Source organism: Schistocerca gregaria, chromosome 5 (genome assembly GCF_023897955.1).
Source record: "Schistocerca gregaria isolate iqSchGreg1 chromosome 5, iqSchGreg1.2, whole genome shotgun sequence".
Lineage (NCBI taxonomy): Eukaryota > Metazoa > Arthropoda > Insecta > Orthoptera > Acrididae > Schistocerca > Schistocerca gregaria.
Window position 1 is genome coordinate 413,068,758 of NC_064924.1, and position 25,120 is coordinate 413,093,877.

At 46.1% G+C, this 25,120-nt stretch overlaps 1 protein-coding gene across 8 annotated transcripts in view; it reads left to right on the forward strand.

The window, feature by feature from the left end:
- LOC126272723 (insulin gene enhancer protein isl-1) overlaps positions 1–25,120 on the forward strand; it is a 401,780-nt gene that overhangs the window by 267,184 nt on the left and 109,476 nt on the right. For all 8 annotated transcript variants that reach the window (XR_007549253.1, XR_007549254.1, XM_049975777.1 and 5 more), the window contains one exon: positions 985–1,265. Coding sequence is in view for 6 of the 8 variants with exons in the window: in XM_049975777.1 (XP_049831734.1) it covers positions 985–1,265 (281 nt within the window). In the remaining 2 variants the exon portion in view is untranslated. The remainder of the gene's footprint in view (positions 1–984; positions 1,266–25,120) is intronic.

The following is a 25,120-nucleotide window of genomic DNA, read 5'->3' on the forward strand; positions in this document are numbered from 1 at the left end:
GGAAACGATCGGGAGGAACAGCAGGGGATAAGTGACTGAAAGGTATGGAGAAAGGTGTTGCAAAAAGAGGGGAGAACTGGACCAGTGTGAACACTGTATAATGGCGACAAAACAGGACCAGAAGGCGGGGCTTATGTTCCAAACTGTTCGAGATGATGATAGTGATGATGATAATCAACATCATGATATCAAGGATAGTGTTTACGTCTCGCCTCTAGGCTTGAGCGGTCTAAGGCGCTGCAGTCACGGGCTGTGCGGCTGGTCCCAGGGGAGGTTCGAGTCCTCCCTCGGGCATGGGTATGTGTGTGTTTGTCCTTAGGACAATTTAGGTTAAGTAGTGTGTAAGATTAGGGACTGACGACCTTAGCAGTTAAGTCCCATAAGATTTCACACACAAAAATACGGCTTGAGACAATGCATCGCACAAGCTACTATTTTGGTCCTGGTATTATCTCGCATTTATCCACATAAAGGTCAGCCACTTAATACATCAAAAGAAAGTTATGCAGGGATCTTTCTATATTTCCCTACGATCGTCCAACGACGATACTTTCATGTAGACCACAACATCGTCAAGCGAACAATCTGATAATGCTGCTCACCCTGTCTGATACATGGTGTATACACGCGAAGAGCACTTCTGGTCCAGTTAAATTTGCTGGAGGTACTACTTTCGTTCATGCCTAGTATACTATACTAAATCCTTTCAAAAATTCACCACTCCAATCGCATTCTCAACCCCCACGGACCATTCAGTTTGGATCCCTCCTAGATTTTCCTAAATAAATTCAAGCGAGTAGTTTTACGTATGAGTGGTTACCTGGATGACGTCTTGCCGATTCTTACCTCCAGTCTGTGGTCTGAAGCCGCCTCTGCCTATCGTGCCATTTTAGCGTTGGTTATTCGGGATGTTTTTGTCCCTTGATGGCCAGTTCGGCTTCAGCGTCCTAACGCGGTGCCCCCGCTCTGCTTGTTTGGCCCCAGGTTGTTCGGGACCAAGTGCGACAAGTGCGGACTGTCCTTCAGCAAGAACGACTTCGTGATGCGCGCCAAGACGAAGATCTACCACATCGAGTGCTTCCGGTGCAGCGCCTGCGAGCGGCAGCTGATCCCGGGGGACGAGTTCGCGCTGCGCGAGGACGGGCTCTTCTGCAAGGAGGACCACGAGGTGCTCGAGAAGGCCACCAACAGCGAGAACAACAACAACACCACCAACGTCAACAATAACAACAGCAGCACCAACAACAACGAGGGCTCCAACTCCGGTAAGTACCTGCCGACCGCTCATAGATCTCACTACTTGCACGTTGCAGCTGTGATACTCAGTGTCGCTTGTTTGTGGATGGCCATTCATTCATTCATCGGTTGTAATAGATGAATCAAGATGAATACGGATGTAACTCTAAATTCGAATCCACAAGTGGCGGATTCCAAATATCCTCAATCAGTTATTTTTTTCCTTGCGGCTGCTGTGAAAACTACACCCTAATGAAGGCGATTAGTAGTAGATTTTCTGCAATATGTCATATTTTTGCCACAGCTGTATCGCATTTCGTCTTTCTGAAAGGGTGGAAGATGAGTGTGGGTTGTGGGCCAGAGGGACACGCCGAAATCACAACAGTAATCCGTTGTAGTTGCCACACACTTCTTTATTCAGTCATAAAGCATTATCAAATCACAATCACAATAATAAAGGCGATTGGCTTATAAAGCCGCATCACTTGGATAAATGACAAATTTCTTTAGCTAGAACAAGACCCATAAAAGCTTGAAAATGGAATATAACTAGTTACATTAACTCAGATAAACTTCATTACTTACAAGGGGAGGCCGCCAATTGTGAAATTCAGATTCGATTCATACTGCCCATAATAAACGCTCGTGGCCAGAGGTGAAACGTGGCAAAGCACCAAGATGCACTTCTCAGCCGTTGTCGAGAAAATCGACAGTTAAAAGAAACCGTTGCGGTGAAATACTCTCTACGATTAATGACATTCTGCAGCGTCGTGGCACAGCGGTGAGCGCTTGGGTTCGTAATCCGAAGGTCGCCGGATCGAATCTTGCGCCATGCAACCTTTTGTTTAGTATTTGTTTTTTGTAATTCAGATGTGTATACACACACACACACACATATATATATATATATATATATAATTCCCGGCAATCAGTTGCAACAATTATGCATGTAATAAGTTGTTGAAAGTCGTTTGTCGTGGAGAAACTGGCGACATCGAGCATCATTATGTTTTCCGCAAAGTTGTATTTCACAAATGTTATTGTCTTAAAAATCTTTACCACGTATTGTTAGCGGAAGGCGTAGAAACGATATTCCGAAACGAATCCGTATAGTGTAAGTCAAACGTTCGAATTAGAATAGAGACCCGACGAATACAAATTTGCTGTGCCAGGTACTAAATATAAACTCCGTTACTCGCTCGTTACACTTGGAGGACAGATGTTGAATGGGCCGAAACGAGCCGCCGCATAACAGCGTAGTTGCCTGCTAACTTCGAAAGAAGGTAGATGCGGTCCCTAGAGCAACTAATAACATCGTCGAAAATCAGTGCGTACGTGAGAGCTTTGGTACACCCCGTTAAACAAACGGAAAAATGGAGGCGGTACAAATTTATATATAGTTATTTATATATATTTGAATTACAAAAAACTAATAATAAAAAATTGCATGGCGCGAGATTCGATCCTGCAACCTTCGGATTACGAACCAGAGCGCTTACCGATGCGCCACGACGCTGTAGAAAATTGTTAATCGTAGAGAGTATTTCACCGCAACAGTTTCTTTTAACTGTCGATTTTCTCGACAACGGCTGAGAAGTGCATCTTGGTGCTTTGCCACATTACACCTCTGGCCATGAGCTTTTACTATGCGCAGTATGAATCGAATCTGAATTTCACAATTGGCGGCCTCCCCTTGTTAGATGGAACTAATATCCACACGATTCCTATTATAACTCTAATTACTTCCAATCAGCTAAAGAATACATTAAGTGCCAGATTTGGCTAGCCAACTTACCTAAATAAAACACTATTCCTAAAAGCTTTATTACAATGAAAATCACTTCCACGACTAAGGAGGCGCTTTAATTTAATCAAACAAATTTTCAAGTTTGCTTCACTCAGTTGATTAATCAAAAACGTTCAAATGTGTGTGAAATCTTATGGGACTTAACTGCTACTGTCATCAGTCCCTAATCTTACACACTACTTAAATTACCCTAAGGACACACACACACACACACACACACACACACACACACACACACACACACACATGCCCGAGGGAGGACTCGAACCTCCGCCGAAACCAGCCGCAAAGTCCATGACTGCAGCGGCCAAGACCGCTCCGCTAATCCCGCGCTGCTGGTTAATCAACAATGTTGCTAAAATCATTACTACTAGAACATGACCATATGACAATAGCCCCTAAAATAAGGCCGCTTCAATACTGCGTGTGAATTAGTGATAGACGCGAGCACACCAGAGGATTTTAATCAAGACAAGAGATCTACGGGACAGCAAATGAAACAGAAATGTACTCAACTTTGCCCTGCAATTGAACTTCAGACACCATAACTCTTCACGACAAGGATGGAATCACAAGACTGTAACAACATAACCCGTGATGTAAAGGGGGAGGAGAGGGGGGGGGGGGAGGGGAAGGCAGGGCCTTAAATATCACTGTGCCACCGCCGTTGTACTCTGCTCCCAGTCAGCTCTCGTCGACCACTGCCAATTACCTACAACACAAAACACATCAGCGACGGACAGTTTTTTGAGCCATGAGATACACAATCTTGTCTAGAGAACACGTGATCAATACTTTCAATGAAATCAGCCTCCGTGAGTTACTTGGCCAGTCATGTCCCATAAAATTTGATTAACCAAGTCGCAAAAGGACCAGTAAAATAATGTCCTAAAATTAAAATGACAAGAATTATCTCTGCATTCATTTAAACGCCAAACTACAATAATGGACTGCAAAGTAGAATGGAAGAAATATCTCGGCGTGGCTTGGAACGCCAGACACCGACTTAAGCACTACTCGTTGCACTTCTAGCCTCGTATTTAGCCATGCTTCATGTCGGTTTGTTGGACGTATCCACATTTCTTTAACTGCCGTCAAGTACCAAGTCACGACATGGAGTTGTGTGACAAATAACTAGAACAGTTCCAAATAGTTTTTAGTACACCGGCATGTTCAGTTCAGATGCTCGCAACCCACCGAAGCAATTCGACGACTCCAAATCATTCGGCCTGTGTAGCTTGTAACAGACTCGAAGGAACTTGTCCTTCCAACTTCTAGGAAAACCAAATCACCATGGGCAATGGATCGGCGTTGCACTGACTCAACACGCCGCAGCGGCTGGCCACGCTCTTTCGTCGTGCCGACTCGGCCTCACCGCGTGCTGCCCACACACACAGTCCCACGTCACTGCACCTCACACCGAGGATCCCCACACAAGAGTCCCGGCACAATGCACGCGCCGCAGTTAAATGCCCGGCGCTTAAGATACGAAGAAGAGCAATCAACAATCGAAGACGACTCTAAGAAGAAAATTAGAATCGATGGCAACTGGTGCCAGAAACACACCAGCTCAGAGAGCTTAACGTTCAGTCCATATCGAGGTCATCAGATATCGAGCACAAACTTTGATTACAAAAGGATAGGGAGGGAAATTGGCCGGACCCTTCTCAAAGGAACCATCCCGTCATTTCCCTCCAACGATTTAGGAAAAAACAGATAACCAAAATCTTGATGTCAAGAACTGTATTCACAAATTCTGAATATCGTACCGTGACAGCTAAGCAATTTCCTGGAAAGAAATGAAAATTTGTGCCGGACCGGGACTCGAACCCAGATTTTCCGCTTTACGCGAGCCGTTGCATTAACGGTTTGGCTATTCGACCCAAACTTCCATATGCTGCAGTGACTGCCACCAATAGGGCTTGCACAATTATGTGATCTCCGCAGAGGGAGGGACTTCCTTAGTTTTGTAGTTAGGTTTCCTTTGCTTTGGCATGAAATACACCAGTTCACCTTGGTCGCCGGACGGGGATTTGAACCGTCGTTCTCCTGAATGCGAGTCCAATGTGCTAACCACTGTGGAAACTCATAAAAAACATGCAGTGTTTTTGCTTACAGCTATCTTTTATCTTCAGAAGTGAGCGAAAATGAGCGGTTTAGTTTACGCATTACAACGAATTTTTGAGCCGACATATCTCGTGATTATATATAGCGACAATTGAAATTTACGTAGGCTAGGATTTGAACTCTGATTTCCTGCTAATGGCGGGTTCGATTCCCGATGTGATCTATTTTTAGTAGTGGGCGATTATTCATTACACAGCACGTACAGGAATACCTGAATATTTTGCACTGATACAATTTATCTTAATTGATTTCATATTCCACCGAATCATTTTAGTGTATGTAGTTCATTTTATACTTTGAGGGCACGCACGTAACAGAGCATTTGCAATCACGTCTAAAATTTCTTTTATGTCTCTCCTTCTTTAAAAACAGTGAAGTAATACGAAATTGATGAATTCGTAATGTTAGTAGTAACTACACCAAATTAGATTTTTTACTTGTGAATCGTCTAGCGGAGTACGTATGTACAGGAAATCGCATTCAGGTCGCTAATTCCAACAATTCTGGGATATTTTTCCTGTGTTGGGATTCCTTTATCTAGAGGCCATGACAGAAGACATCCAACGAATCAAGAGACACACTGATGGGGTCGTAACGGTTTGGTATAGTTTACAAAAAAGTGAGTTGACCTTTAACAACTTTTGCGCGCGGATAACGTCAGGAATGTTATTTGACCAGTAATGAGCAGTACTGTAAGCACAATTTAAGCAAAAACCTCTGCCTCTCTTTATAATGTCACTTGCTGATTTAACAGTAACTGCTTCCTTAATCGCTTGCTGTGCTTTAACTAGTCCGACTCGTCGATGCAAGTGAGAACCGAATGTAAACATCTTGAGTCAGACTCGTGGGAACGCAACTTCGCAACTTGGGGCGAACTTCTTTTCATGTGTCGGATATGGCTCTATTCAATATGTACATTATCCAAAAAGAAAAAAAGACGATCAGAGGAAGAAAACGTAAGTTGTTTACCGAATAAATACAGCAGAAGCAATGTTAACAAACGTCCAAATGCCGAACTACTAAAAGTGTGGAAAAGCATCACCATGTGAATCACGTATTCGACCAAGCGCAATATTGGGCCCATTACTCTTAAACTTACTGATCCGACGTCTAGAAACGAAAAACCTCACAGGATGTCGAAAATGTGTATAAAAACACAAAATGCGAAGCGAAAGGACGTGGACGTACACGTAGTGTAAAATGGCGTTACATTTACCACAACGCTTTCGAAAGTACGATGCCTTACAGGACCACTAATTTTTAAAGTTGTAAGCATTTTCCTATTAGAGATTCATTAAAGGGGAGCATTTCTCCCTGTTATTATTTTTTCTGTCGAAAATATCTGTGTTTAGGCATCGTGTTATTACATTCCTGCTGAAAAAGTAACACCTGAAGACGCCCAGGAAGGTAATAGTTTCTCTTAAAGTATTGTTTGCATGTAAAAAAGTATATTTTGAACTATGTCTTTCATCCAAGAATTAAATTAGTGTTAACGTCTGCAAGAGCAGTATGAGAGTGGAAAACACAAACGTGTGGCTACATCACCGGTATCCGTATGTCAACCTGTACCGGGATTGTCTCGCCAGTCACGCTCGTCCGTTTCGCTCGCGTCGTCTCCAACCGCTTGGGCATGGATTTCGTCCAACTGAATGGTATGGCGTGGGGTTAATAACACGATCCAAATAGTTGGAAGTACAACTTGGAAATACCAGGTGCTTCTTGCCCCAAGGAAAGCATCACGCGCGAGCGCACAACTCACAATAGTTTCATTGTAATATAATGTGTGGTATAGTAACTCATAAAGACTAACAAACAAACCATTTTATCGTTCCGAAAAGGAAGGAAGCAAGAAAGGAAGACGGGGTTCAACGTTCCGTCGACATCGACCTCATAGAGACGGAACATATACTATACGATCAAAAGTAACCGAACACCCCAAAAATACACGTTTTTCAAATTAGATAGATTGTGCTGCCACCTACTGCGACGTACTCCATATCAGCGACCTCAGTAGTCATTAGAAATCGAGAGAGCAACAATGGGGCGCTCCGCGGAACTTACAGACTTCGAACATGGTCAGGTGTCACTTGTGTCATACGTCTGTACGCGAGATTTCCACACTCCTAACCATCCCTACGTCCACTGTTGCCGATGTGATAGTAAAGTGGAAACGTGAACGGACACGTACAGCGCAAAAGCGTACAGGCCGACCTCGTCCGTTGACTGACAGAGACCGCCGACAGTTGAAGAGGATCGTAATGTGTAATAAGCCGACACAGGAATTTCAAATTGCATCAGGATCCACTGCAAGTACTCTATCAGTTAGGCGGAAGGTGAGAAAACTTGGATTCCATGGTCGAGCGGCTGCTCATAAGCCAAACATCGCGCCGGTAAATGCCAAACGACACCTCGCTTAGTGTAAGGACCTTAAACATTAGACGATTGAACAGCGGAAAAACTTTGTGTGGAGTGACGAAACACGGTACACAATGTGGCGATCCGATGGCAGGGTGCGGGTATGGCGAATGCCCAGTGAACGTCATTGCCAGCGTGTGGAGTGCCAACAGCAAAATTCGGAGGCGGTGGTGTTTGGTGTTTGTGTTTATCACGGAGGAGGCTTGTACTCTTTGTTGTTTATCGTGGCACTATCACAGCACAGGCCTACGCTGATCTTTAAGCACCTTCTTGCATCTTTCAACACGATCGAGCACCTGTGTGGTTACACAGCAATAAAATCTCTGTAACGGACTGGCCTGCACAGAGTCCTGACCCGAGAACCTCTGGGATATTTTGGAACGCCGACTTCGTGCCAGATCTCATCGACCGACATCGATACCTCTCCTCAGAGCAGCACTCAGTGAAGAATGGGTTGTCATTGCCCAATAAACCTACCAGCACCTGACAGAGTGTATGATGTGAGAGTAGAAGCTAAGGGTGGGCCAACACTATACTGAATTCCATATTTACCGATGGAGGGTGCCACGAATATGTAAGTCATTTTCAGCCAGGTGTCCGGATACTTTCGATCACATAGTGTCAGCTCTGAAACTTTAAGCACGAAGTCCTCAATAACGTGCACGTAATTCACTGCTGTCATGATGCCTGCGATTACCACCATATATCCCATGGCAGCGCAACTCAGTGTACCCCATAGCATAATTCTGCCCTCACCGGCTTGCATTTGCGGCGTGATGGATGTTTCGTGCAGCTATTCGCTTGAATGACGTCGTGTAAAGACGCTGTCATCGACCTGGTGTAATAAGAAATGCGATTCATTCGACGCGTTTCTATTGATCCACTGAAAATTCAGTGACTGCAGAAGCCCACTGTCTTTCGTGTGATGTGGAGGTTCGTGCTCCACAATGAGCCGGCCGGAGTGGCCGAGCGGTTCTAGGCGCTTCAGTCTGGAACCGTGCGACCGCTACGGTCGCAGCTTCGAATCCTGGCTCGGGCATGGATGTGTGTGATGTCCTTAGGTTATTCAGACTTAAGTAGTTCTAAGTGACTGATGACCTCAGATGTTAAGTCCCATAGTGCTCAGAGCCATTTTTGTTCCACAATGGCCTTTGAACGGTGTGCTTCGAAACACTTGTGCCGGCGTCAGCATTGTATTCTGTCGTCAGATCTGCCACAAATCGCCGCCCACCCTGTATTACACAGTGCGGGGATCCTCCGACCTCTACGTTATTTAATGAGACGTGGTCGTCCAACACCTTACGGCCTACTCGTTACTTCGCCATCCTTCAACGAGTTGCCAGCAGTACTGCAACAGACCAGAGGCTCTCCCGTTTCAGAGATTCTCATTTCCAGCCGCGGCGCCACAGCAACGTACCCTTTGTTGAAATCACTTGTATTAGTGGATTTCCGCATTTGCGGCCCTGTTCTTCGCTATAATGAATGCCCATTCGTCTCTCCTCCGCTTACAGTCTTTCTGTGGTGTGCGTACTGTAAGACCTTCGGTACACACACCTTCAGATTATTTGACTTGTCGCTCTAGCGAAGTAGGCGAGTGTCAGCGATATGTCTCGTAGTCTTATTGTGGCGTGTTTATCTTCTGTCGTTAGGTCAGACGATAGAAATGCCACTTGCACGCTTAGAGTAGCAGATTGACGGTGACCAACTTTAAACAAAACTTGATTAATTTTCACACACATTTATTAAAATAATAGCAATCATAAACCTTACTTAACTTGATTCTGGATGCTGTTTACAATTGACAATTTGAAGTTCCTTTGGTCTTGGTACGTTAATCTTATTCTCACATATCTCTGATACTTGACAAAGTGTCTATACATTTCTCTTCATAGCTATGTACAGGAATATGGTAATCTTATTAGGAGCAGACTGAAACTTGACTGCAGACTAATGCAGACTGACTAATCGGAGGTCTGTACACTCGTTATAATACCTCACGCGTTCAGGTATCACTGCGCGAGTGTGATCCGCGAGGAGAAAAGGTTCTACGTTAGCAGCAATCTCATTGGCTGCGTTGCATATTAATACGCGGATCGGCGGAAGCAGAATTTGGTCCGTTTCTAAGACAGCGCCATCTCGTAGTGCGGAGACGGACGAGCGCTGCGCCTGCGCTGTTGTGCTTAGCGGGGCGCCCTCTAGTGGGAAAGTTGTGTACGCGGAGCTAACAAGGGAACCTCCGCATCGCACCCCCCCCCCCCCCCCCCCTCATATTTAGTTATAAGTTGGCACAGTGGATAGACCTTGAAAAACTGAACACAGATCAATCGAGAAAACAGGAAGAAGTTGTGTGGAACTATGAAAAAAATGAGTAAAATATACAAACTGAGTTGTCCATGCGGTGATACACAACATCAAGGATAGTGTAAGCGCAGGATAGCCGTGGTCCCGTGGTTAGCGTGAGCAGCTGCGGAACGAGAGGTCCTTGGTTCAAGTCTTCCTCGAGTGAGAAATTTGCTTTCTTTATTTTCGCAAAGTTATGATCTGCCTGTTCGTTCATTGACGTCTCTGTTCACTGTAATAAGTTTAGCGTCTGAGTTTTGCGACCGCACCGCAAAGCCGTGCGATTAGTAGACGAAAGGACGTGCCTCTCCAATGGGAACCGGAAACATTTGATCGCAATGTCATAGGTCAATGGATTCCTCCACAAGAAAACACGCCTGATATATTCTATACGACACTGGTGACGGCATGTGCGTGACATGACAGGAATATGTTGTCGGCCCACCTAACTTGCACACTTGGCGAATGGGTAAAAAGATTCTTCTATCTTATCCGATTTAGCTTTCCTTGTGGATGTGATAATCATTCCCAAAAAACTGATGAAAACACAAGAGTTTGTCACATAAACTGAAAACAAAAAATTAACCTTTTCACTCGAGGGAGGACTTGAACCTAGGACCTCTCGTTCCGTAGCCGTTCAGGCTAACCACGGGACCACGGCGCTCCTTGACGCCCATTGTCCATGATGTTGCTTATCTTCGCGTGGACTACTCAGTTTGTATATTTTACTAATTTTTTTCATAGTTCCACACAACTTCTTCCTGTTTTCTCGATTGATCTGAGTTCAGTGTTTCAAGGCCTATCCACTGTGCAAACTTGTAACTAAACCTGAGGGGGGTGCGATGGGGAGGTTCCCTTGTAAGTACACAACACTTTCCTTACAGTGTCACGTGCCCGCAACACCACAAGGAGGCATTCAACCTCGCCGTGGGCAGCGCTAATAATGCTTTGGCTCGTCAGTGTATCTATCTGTGTTGTTCAGCGGTACGGAACACCTGAGCTACGCACGAATGGCTAGGAGGCGGCGGTCTTCGCCATAGCGTCGCGGCGGCGCACGCATGCGTGGGATGCGGCCGCTAGGTGCGTGCAGCGGGACGGCGGCCGGAGACGGGCCGGCCTATCGATTGCACGTGTCGTCTGGCCGGCGCGCACATGCGCCGTGGAGGCGCCAATGCCGGCCTCCACAGCCGCCGCCGCCGCCTCCGCCGCCCCCGCCACGGCCACAGCCTAATTGCCCAGCTCCGCGCCGCGCCGCGCCGCGCGTCAATAAGGCGACGCGACGTGGCGTGCCGTGGCGGTGGCGGTCCGCACTCTCACCCCTTCTGGGGATCCCGCCCAGGACGTCGCCAGGACGTCTCGAGACCTGCCACAGCCGCCGCCACCATAGGACCACTACTACAGTAGCATGCTGCTCAGATTGCCACTTGGGGACTGCTCTAAATAAGCATACCAGACAGCATATTATACTACTGGCAAAATTGCTACACCACGAAGATGACGTGCTACAGACGCGAAATTTAACCGACAGGAAGAAGATGCTGTGAAATGCAAATGATTGGCTTTTCAGAGCATTCACACAAGGTTGGCACCAGTTGGCGACACCTGCAACATGCTGACTTGAGGAAAGTTTCCAACCGATTTCTCATACACAAACAACAGTTGACCGGCGTTGCCTGGTGAAACGTTGTTGTGATGCATCGTGTAAGGAGGAGAAATGGATACCATCACGTTTGCGACTTTGATAAGAGATCCAATGACTGTTAGCAGAATGTGGAATCAGTGGGTTCAGGAGAGTAATACGGAACGCCGTGCTGGATCCCAACGGCCTCTTATCACTAGCAGTCGAGATGACAGGCATCTTATCCGCATGGCTGTAACGGATCGTGGAGCCACATCTCGATCCCTGGGGGCGTTCGCAAGAGGACAACCATCTGCACGAACAGTTCGACGACGTTTGCAACAGCATGGACTATCAGCTCGGAGACCATGGCTGCGGTTACCCTTGACGCTGCACCACAGACAGGAGCGCCTTGCGCTGGTGTACTCAAAGACGAACTTGGGTGCACGAATGGCAAAACGTCATTTTTCGGATGGATCCAGGTTCTGTTTGCAACATCATGATGGTCGCATCCGTGTTTGGCGACATCGCGGTGAACGCACGTTGGAAGCGTGTATTCGTCATCGCCATGCTGGCGTATCAGCCGGCGTGATGGTATGGCGTGCCACTGGTTACAGGTCTTGGTCACCTCTTGTTCGCATTGACGGTACTTTGAACAGTGGACGTTACATTTCAGATGTGTTACGAGCCGTGGCTTTACCCTTCATTCGATCCCTGCGAAACTCTACATTTCAGCAGGATAATGCAGGACCCCATCCTGTAGGGGCCTTTCTGGATACAGAAAATGTTCGACTGCTGCCCTGGCCAGCACATTCTCCAGATCTCTCACCAATTGAAAACGTCTGGTCAATGGTGGCCGAGCAACTGGCTCGTCACAATACGCCAGTCACTACTCTTGATGAACTGTGGTATCGTGTTGAAGCTGCATGAGCAGCTGTACCTGTACACGCCATCCAAGGTCTGCTTGACTCAATGCCCAGGCGTATCAAGCCGTTGTTACGGCCTGAGGTGGTTGTTCTGGGTACTGCTTTCTCAGGATATATGCACCCAAACTGCGTGAAACTGTATTCACATGTCAGTTCTAGTATATTATATTTGTCCAACGAATACCCGTTTATCATCTGTATTTCTTCTTGGTGTAGCAATTTCAATGGCCAGTAGTGCAACTTTAGAGCGCTGCATACGGTGTAAAACTTGTACCAGCTGGTGTACGTTGAAGTCAGTCGTACCAGTATATGCTAGCCGATTCTATGCACTCATAGGTGTACTAGGCAAGCTAATTCACGGTGTCTCGTGTAACGTAATTTCTGTACCTCTAATACTTCTCCCTTTCCCTGCTCCAGCTGTGAATCGTTGGCGGCAAAAAAAGACCACTAGTAAGCCTCTAATTCCACCTACATGATCTTTTCGCGAGATGTACAGGGAGACAAAATGTGAAAACATCATGAATACTGGATGCTTGAACATCGTGTAGATGCTAGCCAAGCCTGCAGCTTTCCCTGCCAAATTCTCCCCCCCCCCCCCCCCCCCTCCCACTTTTTTTCCTACTAAAGGCGCCTGCATTTCCCTCCGCACATTACAATTGTCAGTTGTGGCCGCAACAATGTTGTTGTGACTGCATTACACACAAACTTACATGACAAGTGATGAGTCAGCGATATAAACATGTAAAAATGGCTCTGAGCACTATGGGACTCAACTGCTGTGGTCATTAGTCCCCTAGAACTTAGAACTACTTAAACCTAACTAACCTAAGGACATCACACACATCCATGCCCGAGGCAGGATTCGAACCTGCGACCGTAGCAGTCGCACGGTTCCGGACTGCGCGCCTAGAACCGCGAGACCACCGCGGCCGGCATACACATGTAAGAAACATCGCGTACACTAAGTATAAAAGGACACTGCATTAGCGGAGCTGTCATTTGTACTGACGTAAATCATGTGAAAATGTTTCCGACGCGATAATGATCACACGCCGGGAATTTACAGACTTTGAATGAACGGGAATGATAGTTGGAGCTACACGCACTGGACATTCCATTTCGGGAATCGTTGGTGACCTCAGTATTGCGAGATTCACAGTTGCAATGATGTGCTGAGAATACTAAATTTCACGCACTACCTCTCACCACGGACAACGCAGTGGCCGATGGCCTTCATTTTACGACTGAGAGCAGAGACACTTGCGTAGAGCTGTCTTTGCTAACAAACAAGCAACGCTGTGTGAAATAACCGCAGAAATCCATGTGGGACGTACAACCAAGGTATAAGTTAGTACAGGGCGACGAAATTTGGCGTTAATGGACTGGAACAGCAGCCCGGCTCCCAGACAGACGAGTAATATTAAAGTTTTTTGTGTAGGGAATCCGTCAGGAGTTTTGGGCGCTAAGACCTCCACACCAGAATTAATAACAAAAGGAGACTCAGCATTGGTCGATGAAGTAGGAATTTCTATTTCTGTCGCAAACCGATTTCAATCGCTGCGTGACCTTCATCAGTGGTAGCGTGAAAGCCCTGTGGACGCACAAATACAAGGAGTAAAATTGCAATATAGCACATATCATTGAATGGTACTTGTCAGACCGAAGGTATGAATGCAACTCGAATGCAATGCATTTGTAGTTTCGGTCTGACAAGTCCTCTTCATTGATAAGTGCAGATAATGCAGTTTTACTGCTTGTATTTGAGAGTTCTCTGGGCTTCAATACTAGCACTGATGATGGTCACACAGTGACCAAAACGATTTGGAACTGAAATAAAAATGTCTACCTCAACGACCAATGCTGACCCTCCTTCAAGTATTTGTTGAACGAGGGGCTATATTTTCTGTGTATACTTGCAATGGACCTGTCTGGCAACTGACTTGCATTCAATTAGTTTTATGCTGTCATCCCACCTGAAATGGCTTCGTACGCATATTCCTTGATATTTTATGAGTGTGACTGCTTCCAATGATAGTTCAGCAATCGTGTGAGCATGCAATAATGAGTTACTCTACCTGTTTATAAATAGCACGTTACATTTGTTTATGTTGATGGTCAGTTGCTAATTCTTGCACCAAGCATCGATTCTCGGCAGGTATTTCTGCCTGTCGCTACAGATTTCTAGCGTTGCTTTGTATCGAAGGTCTAGGGGCGATAGACTACGTCATGGGGAACAACTCTGGTTAGAGACAAAATATTCACCGATTTTGGTTAGAGACAAAATATTCACCGATTTTGGTTAGAGACAAAATATTCACCGATTTTGGTTAGAGACAAAATATTCACCGATTTTGGTTAGAGACATAACGGCCACTGATGGTTCCCGACGAAACTTTGTTTTGGTTATACCTCTGCGAGACGGCAAGATGTACGCGTTCTACAGCCTGGGTATGCCTTGTGTGTCGCCTATAATCCCGTCATCTGCTTCGTATGAAAGGGGGCAGGCCCAGAAAAGTTAAAGTTCCTCATTTGCTTCCCAAATATGTCTCTCCGCTTATATAAACTCATTTTAAGGTTTCCCTATTGTTCATCACTACCAATTGACTGGGGTAGGTGGTGAGCCGCACACTTGGTCAGTACATCTGATAGTTTGTTGAAATCTCGTTGTGCGAGGGCCAGCGAATACTGGAGGACGTCTAGCGTTGCCAAGAAGCGCAAGTGACCATTTTGTCTCTAACAAAAGTTATGACCCATAATCATCTGACGCAAAGACTTCCAAACAGCCTCTATACTCGTATTTTGTAAAGTAATGACCCTATTACACTCCCTTGGCGTACGGCCAAAGCTACTTTTGCTTCTGATGTGTTCGTCTCCGTTGAGAATGGCATGCTGTACAGTGCGTGCGAGAAACCAGCGCACTAAGATGGGTCGACATGGAGATGTGACAAGACAGCACGAAGGGGCCGTGGCGTTTGGACCTGCCCACGTCTACAGCGCAACACTTTGTTGCTGTACCAACGTGCACTGTACAACTTGCGTATAAGGAATGATGTACCATTCGCAGCCTTGCCAGACGGAGTAATAGCGGTGGTCGTCTAAAGAATCTAATGTACTCGTGTAAAGACCAGATACAACAGCCGCAGCGTCTCAGTCGGAATCAGTTTCAAACCCAACAGGAATTAACGATAATTATTTGAAACCCTCAGCTGCCGACAGGTGATGTTGATATATCTCGATAGGGACAGCTGAAAATGATCGTTGGGATTCATGTATGGCGATCTGTGTGTCCAAACCGTTCGTTGGAATTGTCCAGAAATGTCTTCAAACCAACAGCGAACAATTGTGACATGACATTCTTGTTTGAGAATATGAAGTCCATGAATGGCTGACGATGGTGCCCAAATAACCGAACATAACCATTTCCAGCTAATGTTCGGTTCCGTTGGATCAGAGGAACCTGTCCACGGCCCGAACTATGATGGAACCAGTAATAGCTTACACAGCGCCTCGTTGTGTCTGTGTCACATTCTAATCCTACCATCAGATCTTACAAACCGAAATCTGGACTCATCTGACCGGGCCAAGGTTTTCCAGTCCGCGCAGTTTGATACCTACACAGGACCCAGACATCGGTCGGTGAATTCAGCTGATTCCGGCATAGCTAAAGCGTCTTGTACACTCCTCTCCTCCCAGAAATGAGACCATTGTCAACGCTAGAAGCGCTGCTACCCGGTATTACCGCTATGCCTCTTTCGGATGATTAATTTTTTGTCCAAAGTGGCTGCTTATTATTGTCTTGCAGTAATATTCACTTGTTTCCGTTAAACAGAATTAGCTTTTTCTTCAGTGAAGTAGAATAACTTCAGAAGAATCATTACTTTTTTTAACTCATGTAACGTAAAACAACCAGTATTTTACAGTATCTTCTTTTCAATAACTGAAGAACACACTGTGCGGATATTCTACGGCATTAATTTATTGCGTTGGCTAGTTTTGGCTTTCAAGGCTATCATCAGACTTAAGTTGACTATTGTCGCCAAAGACGTTACAATGTTTGTAAACAACATTTGAAAAGACGTTACACATCTAGATTGAGGCACAAACACACAGAAAATGACATTTTCACTGCAGGAAGCCTTCTATCTCGAGAACCCTGCCCTGCTGCCACGCTTTTGTCAACACGTCACATCTCTTCCCTCCCTCCTCAAACACGCTACATCATTTACTGACGTAGCTTGAATGCCTTCCCCTTGCCACACTATGAAATAACCCCAGACAGCTACCTTTCCTAACAGTCAAAACCCATCCCTGCTTTGCTGCAATCTATCTACATCACAACAGCTACTTACTGTCCATATGTGATTTTCTATATGCAGTTCGCCATCTTTCTTATAATATTCTCAACAATCACAAAACATTACCTAACATAGTATTGTCGGGAGTCCTCAACATCATCGTCATCATCATCATATTAATAAAAATTATGTTTTGGTTTTAATAATTTTCACTGAGGCTGCGTGCACGTGATTAGGGTCAGTGTATATGATGGGTAAATAATAAAAAAGAAAAACATAAAAAGCCTCTATGAAACATCTGCGTTACATGGCATTTGCGACAACAGCTGTAGCTTCTGACTTTTATTTGCAGAATTTAATAACTTTTTGTTGTTTTTGGATTAAGTTTTATGCAGTAGAAAAATGGTTCAAATAGCTCCGAGCACTGTGGGACTTAACATCTGAGGTCATCAGTCCCCTAGACTTAGAACTACTTAAACTTAACTAACCTAAGGACACGACACACATCCATGCCCGAGGCAGGATTCGAACCTGCCGCCGCGCGGTTTCAGACTGTAGCGCCTAGAACCGCTCGGCCACTCCAGCCGGCTCTGCATCGCGTCTTTCGGTTGAAGGGAAGGCAGCTTTCTTACACCGATGTTTCTATAAGGGGTTTTCAATAAATAATGCAACACATTTTTTTTTGGGAGCAGGTTGGTTTTATTCAGGATTCCGATACATCATATTATTCCCCATTCTTTGACTACAAAAACCCTACTTTTCAACATAAACCCGCGTGGTACCACTCTACTGGTCCACGTCGGAGCCAACATCTTGCTGCATCAATAACCTCTCCATCATCCACGTACTCCTTCCCGCGGAGTGCATCCTTCATTCGGCCAAAGAGATGGAATTTGGAAAGTGCGAGATGTGGGCTGAAGAGTGGATGGGGAGGAAGAGTCCAATGAAGTTTTGTGCGTTCCTCTCGGGTGCACAGAATTGCGTGAGGTCTGGCATTATCATGGAGAAAAAGTTCGTTTACATTTTTGTGGTGAGGATATCAAACAGAATAACCCCTTCAGGGTCGCAGAAGACTTTCGCAATGACTTTACCAGCTGAGGGTGCGGCTTTGAACTTTTCCTTTGCGAAGAGGTGATGTGGCACTACCCCATGGATATCCGTTCTGTTTCCGGTTAGAAGTGATGAATTCATATTTCCCACCTGTGGCAATGTTCGTGCCGGCCGCTGTGGCCGAGCGGTTCTAGGCGCTTCAGCCCGGAACCGCGTTGCTGCTATGGTCGCAGGTTCGTAATCCTGCCTCGGGCTTGGATGTGTGTGATGTCCTTATGTTAGTTAGGTTCAAGTAGTTCTAAGTCTAGGGGATTGATGACCTCAGATGTTAGGTCCCATAGTGCGTAGAGCCATTTGAACCATTTTTGTCAGTATTCGGCAGCAAGATTGCGATCGGTCACGTAACGTGCAAGCAATTCCACACAGTGGTCCTTCGTTGCTCTTTATAGTCTTTTGTTAGGTAGCGAGGAAACCTGCGGGCACAAACCGCTGAGTACCCCAACTGATGGACAAGTGTATCAGAACTACCAACCGAGACGTTCAGTTGAGAGCGACTTCTCTGCCTGTGATCTGTCGACCACCTCGAATGAGTGTCCGCACGTTCCAACATTGGAGGAGTCACAGCAGTGTGCGCCCGGCCGGCAAGTGGCAGATAGGACAAGTTTTTGCGACGTTGTTACGATGGTGACAGACGTTCGCCCAACGACTCACAGCCAGGTCTCCGTAGATATTCTATAATCGCCTGTGAACGTCTGCGATATTCTGGTTTTCCGCCAAATAAAACTCAATGACAGCTTCCTCAGTGACGCACCTCCGCTACAGAAGCCATTTTCAAGGTTACGTATAGCACCACCACCGATCGCAACTTCATGGAACTACATGGGCTGAAGCGGGAATATTCCACTAGGTTACACAACAAATTTCTCGTTTTTTCAACCGAAATCAGTCAGGGAAAAGAAGTGGTACATTACTTACTGATTGCCCCACGTAATTATACCACTCATGCTGTGTACCAGAAAGGTCGAAAAAATCGAGTAGCAACCATGAAAGTTGGCGACGGTGTTGCTACCGCACTACAAATAATACATCAATGCTACACATTTTTCTCAACGATGGATGCTTCGGGGAGACCTCTACTGTTCAGTTTGTTAGGGAAGTTCCAAATACGATGCATTGTTTTCTTGCACTTGGCTCAGCTCAGCACGGATTGTGGCAGCGTTGTTCTCCTTTGAACCCAGAGAACGAATTGCCACACGATATTACAGTTCATTTTGTTTCGGTTCCTGCAGCAGCATATTACTGTACAGTGCTACCGGAGATTTAGGTATGTACCAGGACTACAGACATATAACTGCATCCAAATAAAAACTAAATTACGAAATTGTTTATTTACTTTTTCGAGGTAGTAGTTGCCACTTGAGGACAGCCATAGCGGCTGCTATGGAGACGAGCTGCCGAGTCGTGGCCGTGAACTATAGCAGCGGCCGACTTGTTTTGGAAGCGGCACGGGTTTACTGTCGGCGGTGGGCAGGTAAACACGCAGGAGAAGGGTAAACAGGGCGCCGGTGGAAATCTGAGCCCCGTCGGAGTCCGGAGTCAATAGAAGAGACGCGCCGAGCCGCGCCGCGCCGCCCTGCGATAAGATAGCGGCGGCGCCCGCAGGTGCCAGATAGCGCGCTGCTCCGCGCGGCCGCCGCGACGCCGGCTCGGACCAGGGGACTCGTCTGGAGGAGGAGGAGGAGGCCGTGCCTAGTCCAGAAACAGCGGACGCTTCTCCTAGGGTTGCCACGTATACCGTACAACAGTTGCTCGGCGGAGATTGCAGCACTCATTGCCCGTTTAAGGTTAGTCGTTCGCGAAGGAAGGGATGCAGTTGAACGGAAAAACTCGGGAACGATTTCTATGGACCCACCCATTCCTAAAGGTTCTGTCTCGGTTTCACTTTTTTCTCTTTTTTTTCTGCAAGTCCTCATTCATTTCTCGATGTAGTTCCACTATTCCTCGTGCCCACTTCGGTCGCTTTCTTTTTTCTTTTCTTCTTCTTCTTCTTCTTCTTCCTCTTCTTCTTCTCCTCTTCCTCCAGGTTGTCATTCGTTTCTTGTTCCCATTCCTCGTTCCTATCTGTCACACTAGTTTCTCGTTTCAGTTCCAACGTTCTTCGTTAAGGGGGAACCACAGGAGGACGGACGAAAATATTGCTCAAATTCAGGATTTTATTTTTCCACACTGGAATGTAGTAGACAAATAGAGTTTGCTGCGATGAAGTTCTTATTGATATTTTTATTGAAAAATATGAATATCTCCACCGTGTAATTGGGATTTTCCAGAGGCAACTCTGAAAAGAGCCAGATCGACGGTTGTCGCTGTAACCCCGGTTGTGGTTACCTGAAACATGAAATAAACATATCATACTGATCCTTACATATGTAATTTTAGTTCATCTTAGAAATTTGCGAAAAATGGCGAATTTATAGCTATTTGAAAAAATGGCCATTTTTGGACCCCTCTTTTATAGCCGAAAAAATACTAAATATCAACATAAAAAAAATCGGCTACGATTAACCGAAGAAAATTCACTTTGCGTCAGGGAAACTAAAAATCATTAAAATCGGATGAAAACTGTAGCGTGGGCAACGACAACCATGCCGAAAAACATGGTTTTAAGAAAGAGCGTTTAAAAAATGGATCTGAGCACTAAGGGACTTAACTTCTGTGGTCATCAGTCCCCAAGAACTTAGAACTACCTAAACTTAACTAGCCTAAGGACATCATACACAACCATGTCCCAGGCAGGATTCGAACCTGCGATCGTAGCGGTTGCACATATTCCTAAATATACCCAGCACTTATGTAACTTGTATATCACCATATTGTGCAAAGCACCACACACACACACACACACACACACACACACACACACACACACACACCAGAAAGAATTTGCCACATGTGAAGTTATCACAAATTGCAGCTTTGCACAATATGGTGATATAAGTGCTGGATATATTTAGGAATACGCGAAAAATACAATCCTGCAACTTCGCAACAAAATCGCGCGGAATTTTCGAAGGCAACAACACACCAAAAATACTTCACCACAGTGGAATAATAAAAATTAAAAACGGACGATAATGTAAAGTGTATCTCGAAAATCATGTGAACAGCCATCTGATGACGAACTTGCCAGTTCGAAACCGGTATCGGCGCTATTTACCTAAGTAAATAGCAGTGTTAATAGTGGCTGGTTGCTGTTTTCTTCTTTGTAAGAATTAAACTACATTTATTGTACACAGTCACGGTCTCACCATGTCAGTTTTAGACAAAATAGCTCTAGAAGTCCCCTTCCCTACGCAAGAGTGCATTCCCTGCTTATCCTGCACCCGACAGACTGAACCAGTAGGTCTTTCAAACCAAATCTTTAGCTGATCCCAGCCGAAAGGTGAGAGATACAGTAGCAGCAAGTGCCATACGGCACATTGGCTAGCAGCAAAAGTACCCAGGACCATCTGTCGTGAAATACCAAAGTTGTTTCGCCATTCACCGCCATACTTAACACGCATGTGTAAATGGAAGGAATAAAATGGGAGATTTTTTTCTTGCACGCTCTGTACCTTCCGCCACACACCACAGATGGTAACTTCTCTCAGCGAAGTCTCTGGACACAGCGCAAGTTCATATGGAACGCGAATAATGCGGCGGTGTTGGAGAGTTAAAGGAAAGGGGTGGATCGAGTCATATTTATGGAAGCTTCCCGGATTAAGTGAAAGAAACCGTGGAGCGGAAAACCTGTATTCGGATAGTGAACAAAACTTCAAGAGCACAATAATAATTACAGCAGCAGCCTGACATATCGTACTAATCTAGACCGGAGAAGACAAAGCCGATGATGAAAACACTGCATTATTTTGAAATTAATTTCTTAAATGTAATTTGTGCTTCGAGGAGTGGAAGACCTGGTTGCTGTGCGACGCTATCACAAACAGAAATGCTGAGGAGAAAGTAAAGGAAGACTTATTAAATAGAAGACCTGACAGTGTGGTTTTCTCCGCGTCCCGGTTCCTCTGGAGCGGAAAAGCAGCTTTTTTCCCCCCCTTTCCGGCAGGTAGCTGTGATGATGGATTAGTGGCGTAGCGCGACGTACAGCGGGTGAATTAATCCTTTTATCGCGTGTCGGGCGGTGCAGTCCTCCGGGACTCTATGGGCGGGACGAGCCGGCACCACACGTCACATACGCACGCGTGGAAGGGAAGTAGCATGAGAGAGAGAGAGAGAGAGAGAGAGAGAGAGAGAGAGAGAGAGAGAGAGAAGGGGGAGGGAGGGGGGGAGGGGGTGAGTAATGCAGTTAATACGCGGTCGGCTGGGACTCGCGTGTTGTTGCGCCCGTCGCGTCCCAGCCTTTGTAATTACGGTAATAGGGGGCGTCGCGCTCACACTAGCCAAAAGCCAGGAGGCGGCCGCTGGCCGCTGATTTTTACTTGGTAGGCCGCGCCTGTCCTCTGGTAGCTAACACTGCTACAGAAAGTCGAGCAAAGCGGGAAAGAGGTGATTACTGGATACAGGTGATACTGTGCATGCATTGGCTGGCACGAGTAACCAGAAACGATTGATTGATTTTGTTCCCAACCGTTGCCTAGTTGCCCATATTTGCATGCAATCAGGTGTCAAAAGTCATGTGATACACGAGGTATTAAAAGGTAACCCATCTACATCTACATTTGTACCCCGTAAGCCACCCAACGGTATGTGGCAGAGGGCACTTTACGTGCCACTGTCATTACCTCCCTTTCCTGTTACAGTCGAGTATGGTTCGCGGGAAGAACGACTGCCGGAAAGCCTCAATGAGCGCTCGAATCTCTCTAATTTTACATTCGTGATCTACTCGGGAGGCATAAGTGAGGGGAAGCAATATATTCGATATCTCATCCAGAAACGCACCCTCTCGAAACCTGGACAGCAAGCTACACCGCGATGCAGAATGCCTCTCCTGCAGAGTCTGCCGCTTGTGTTTGCTAAACATCTCCGTAACGTTATCACGCTTACCAAAGAACCCTGTGACGAAACGCGTCACTCTTCTTTGGAACTTCTCTATCTCCGCTGTCAACCCGACCTGGACGGATCCCACACTGATGAGCAGTACTCAAGTATAGAGCGAACGAGTGTTTTGTAAGCCACCTCCTTTGTTGATGGGCTGCATTTTCTAAGGACTCTCCTAATGAATCTCAACCTGGCACACGCCTTACCAACAATTTAAATTTATATGATCATTCCAATTCCACTTGGAAAATGTAGCCCACCAACAAAGGAGGTGGCTTACAAAACACTCGTTCGACCTATACTTGGGTATTGCTCATCAGTGTGGGATCCGTACCAGGTCGGGTTGACAGAGGAGATAAAGATCCAAAGAAGAGCGACGCGTTTCGTCACAGGGCTATTTGGTAAGCGTGATAGCGTTCCGGAGATGTTTAGCAAACTCAAGTGGCAGACTCTGCAAGAGAGGCGCTCTGCATCGCGATGTAGCTTGCTGTCCAGGTTTCGAGAGGGTGCGTTTCTGGATGAGGTATCGAATATATTGCTTCCCCCTACTTATACCTCCAGAGGAGATCACGAATGTAAAATTAGAGAGATTCGAGGGCGCACGGAGGCTTTCCCGCAGTCGTTCTTCCAGTGAACCATACGCGACTGTAACAGGAAAGGGAGGTATTGACAGTTGCACATAGATTGCCCTCCACCACACACCGTTGGGTGGCTTGCGGAGTATAAATGTAGATGTAGATTTATGGGCCATAATCGAGAGGCAGTCTGTCCACAAAATCCTGCACCGGCAACACCTTCGAAATTATGGACGGCTGCAGAGGCAGGGGACGTCCAACGACTTGTTGAGCCCATGCCAAATCGAGTTGCCACTCTACGCCGGCCAAAAGTAGTATTGGCACTGTTAGAAGGTATCCCACGACTTTCCTGGTCTCAGTGTGTAATTTTTTTTTTTTTTTGAGGGGGGGGGGGGGTGTCATCAGTCTTTAGTTTGGTGCAGCCCGCCACGAATTCCTTTCCTATGCCAACCTTTCCATCTCAGAGTGGCAGTTACACTCAATGTCCTGAATTATATGATGGATATTTCCCAATCTTTATTTTTCGCTACAGCTTTGAGCCTTTACAGAGGGAGGTGGTTCAGCAATAACCGGTTCACATTTGGGTTTACGGCGATTTTCCTAAGTCGCTCAAAGCAAACGGTGGCGAACCTATGCTCTACGGTGTGTGTATGCTTTGATGCGACACGGTACCCCTATGTTCCGCTGTTAGTGAAATCAAGACATCGAATCCTAAGGTCAGCCGACTTCCATCTGTTTTCAGTGAAGCACGCTCGACTCCTTTATGTATATATGTCATTCCCCCCCCCCCCCCCCCCCCCCCCCGTTTGCCCGCCCCCTCCGGACACCATTAACCTCCAACGGAACATACATTTGGGAAGTAGTCGAATAAATCCATAAACTGCGTGAACATTCTCGTATTTTATGAAGCATTTGCTGAAGTTACCGCCATCATTGGGATTAACCTATGTGTAACGATTGATATGACTTTCAGTGGTTACGGGATAAGAAAGCATTACCCTCGTAAAACGACTTTGTTGTCCCTTCCACGCTCTCGACATTTTCCCTTAATGTCTTTCCCCGTTTTCTGCGCTGCTTCTTGCGCCACGACTGTTTTCTTTTTTTATATCCTATGCTGTATTTTTGGCATATGCGTGGCTGTTCTGAGAAAGCCAGCGGCTGGAATCTCAGCTTCACCGCCGACGGCTTTATAGGTCGTACATTCTCATAACGGAATCGCGCATATCTATAAACGTCAGAGGCAGCGGCACAAACAGTTTACGACAATGGCGGGCGCGGTTGTGCGCTGTGGCCGGCTCTGGGGATCTGAGGGAGTGCAAGAAACGGAAAAAAAAGTAGCCAGTAGTAATCGTCAAGACTTCGGCCCTTCCGATATTATCCCTGCCTCCTCCGCATCCAATGCTTTCGTTGTTTATCATCTGAATTTTCTTGGAGGACAGGATGTGATTCCGCTTTATTTTCTTCGGAAAAGTTCAGCGAGAAATGGGTCTAAGAGCACTCCACTAGTAACAAATATACAATAAAAGCGTCGAGGGTGTTTCGCTAAGAATAAGCGAAGTCCACGCTAGAATTACAGTGATGAGTAGTATTGCACAGTCCGAAAATACAGACTCACATTCGGGTGCACGGCGCTTCACGCTCACCTACCGTCAATCACATTTACATTTGCCGTAATTTCGGTTAATCACTCGAGGCAA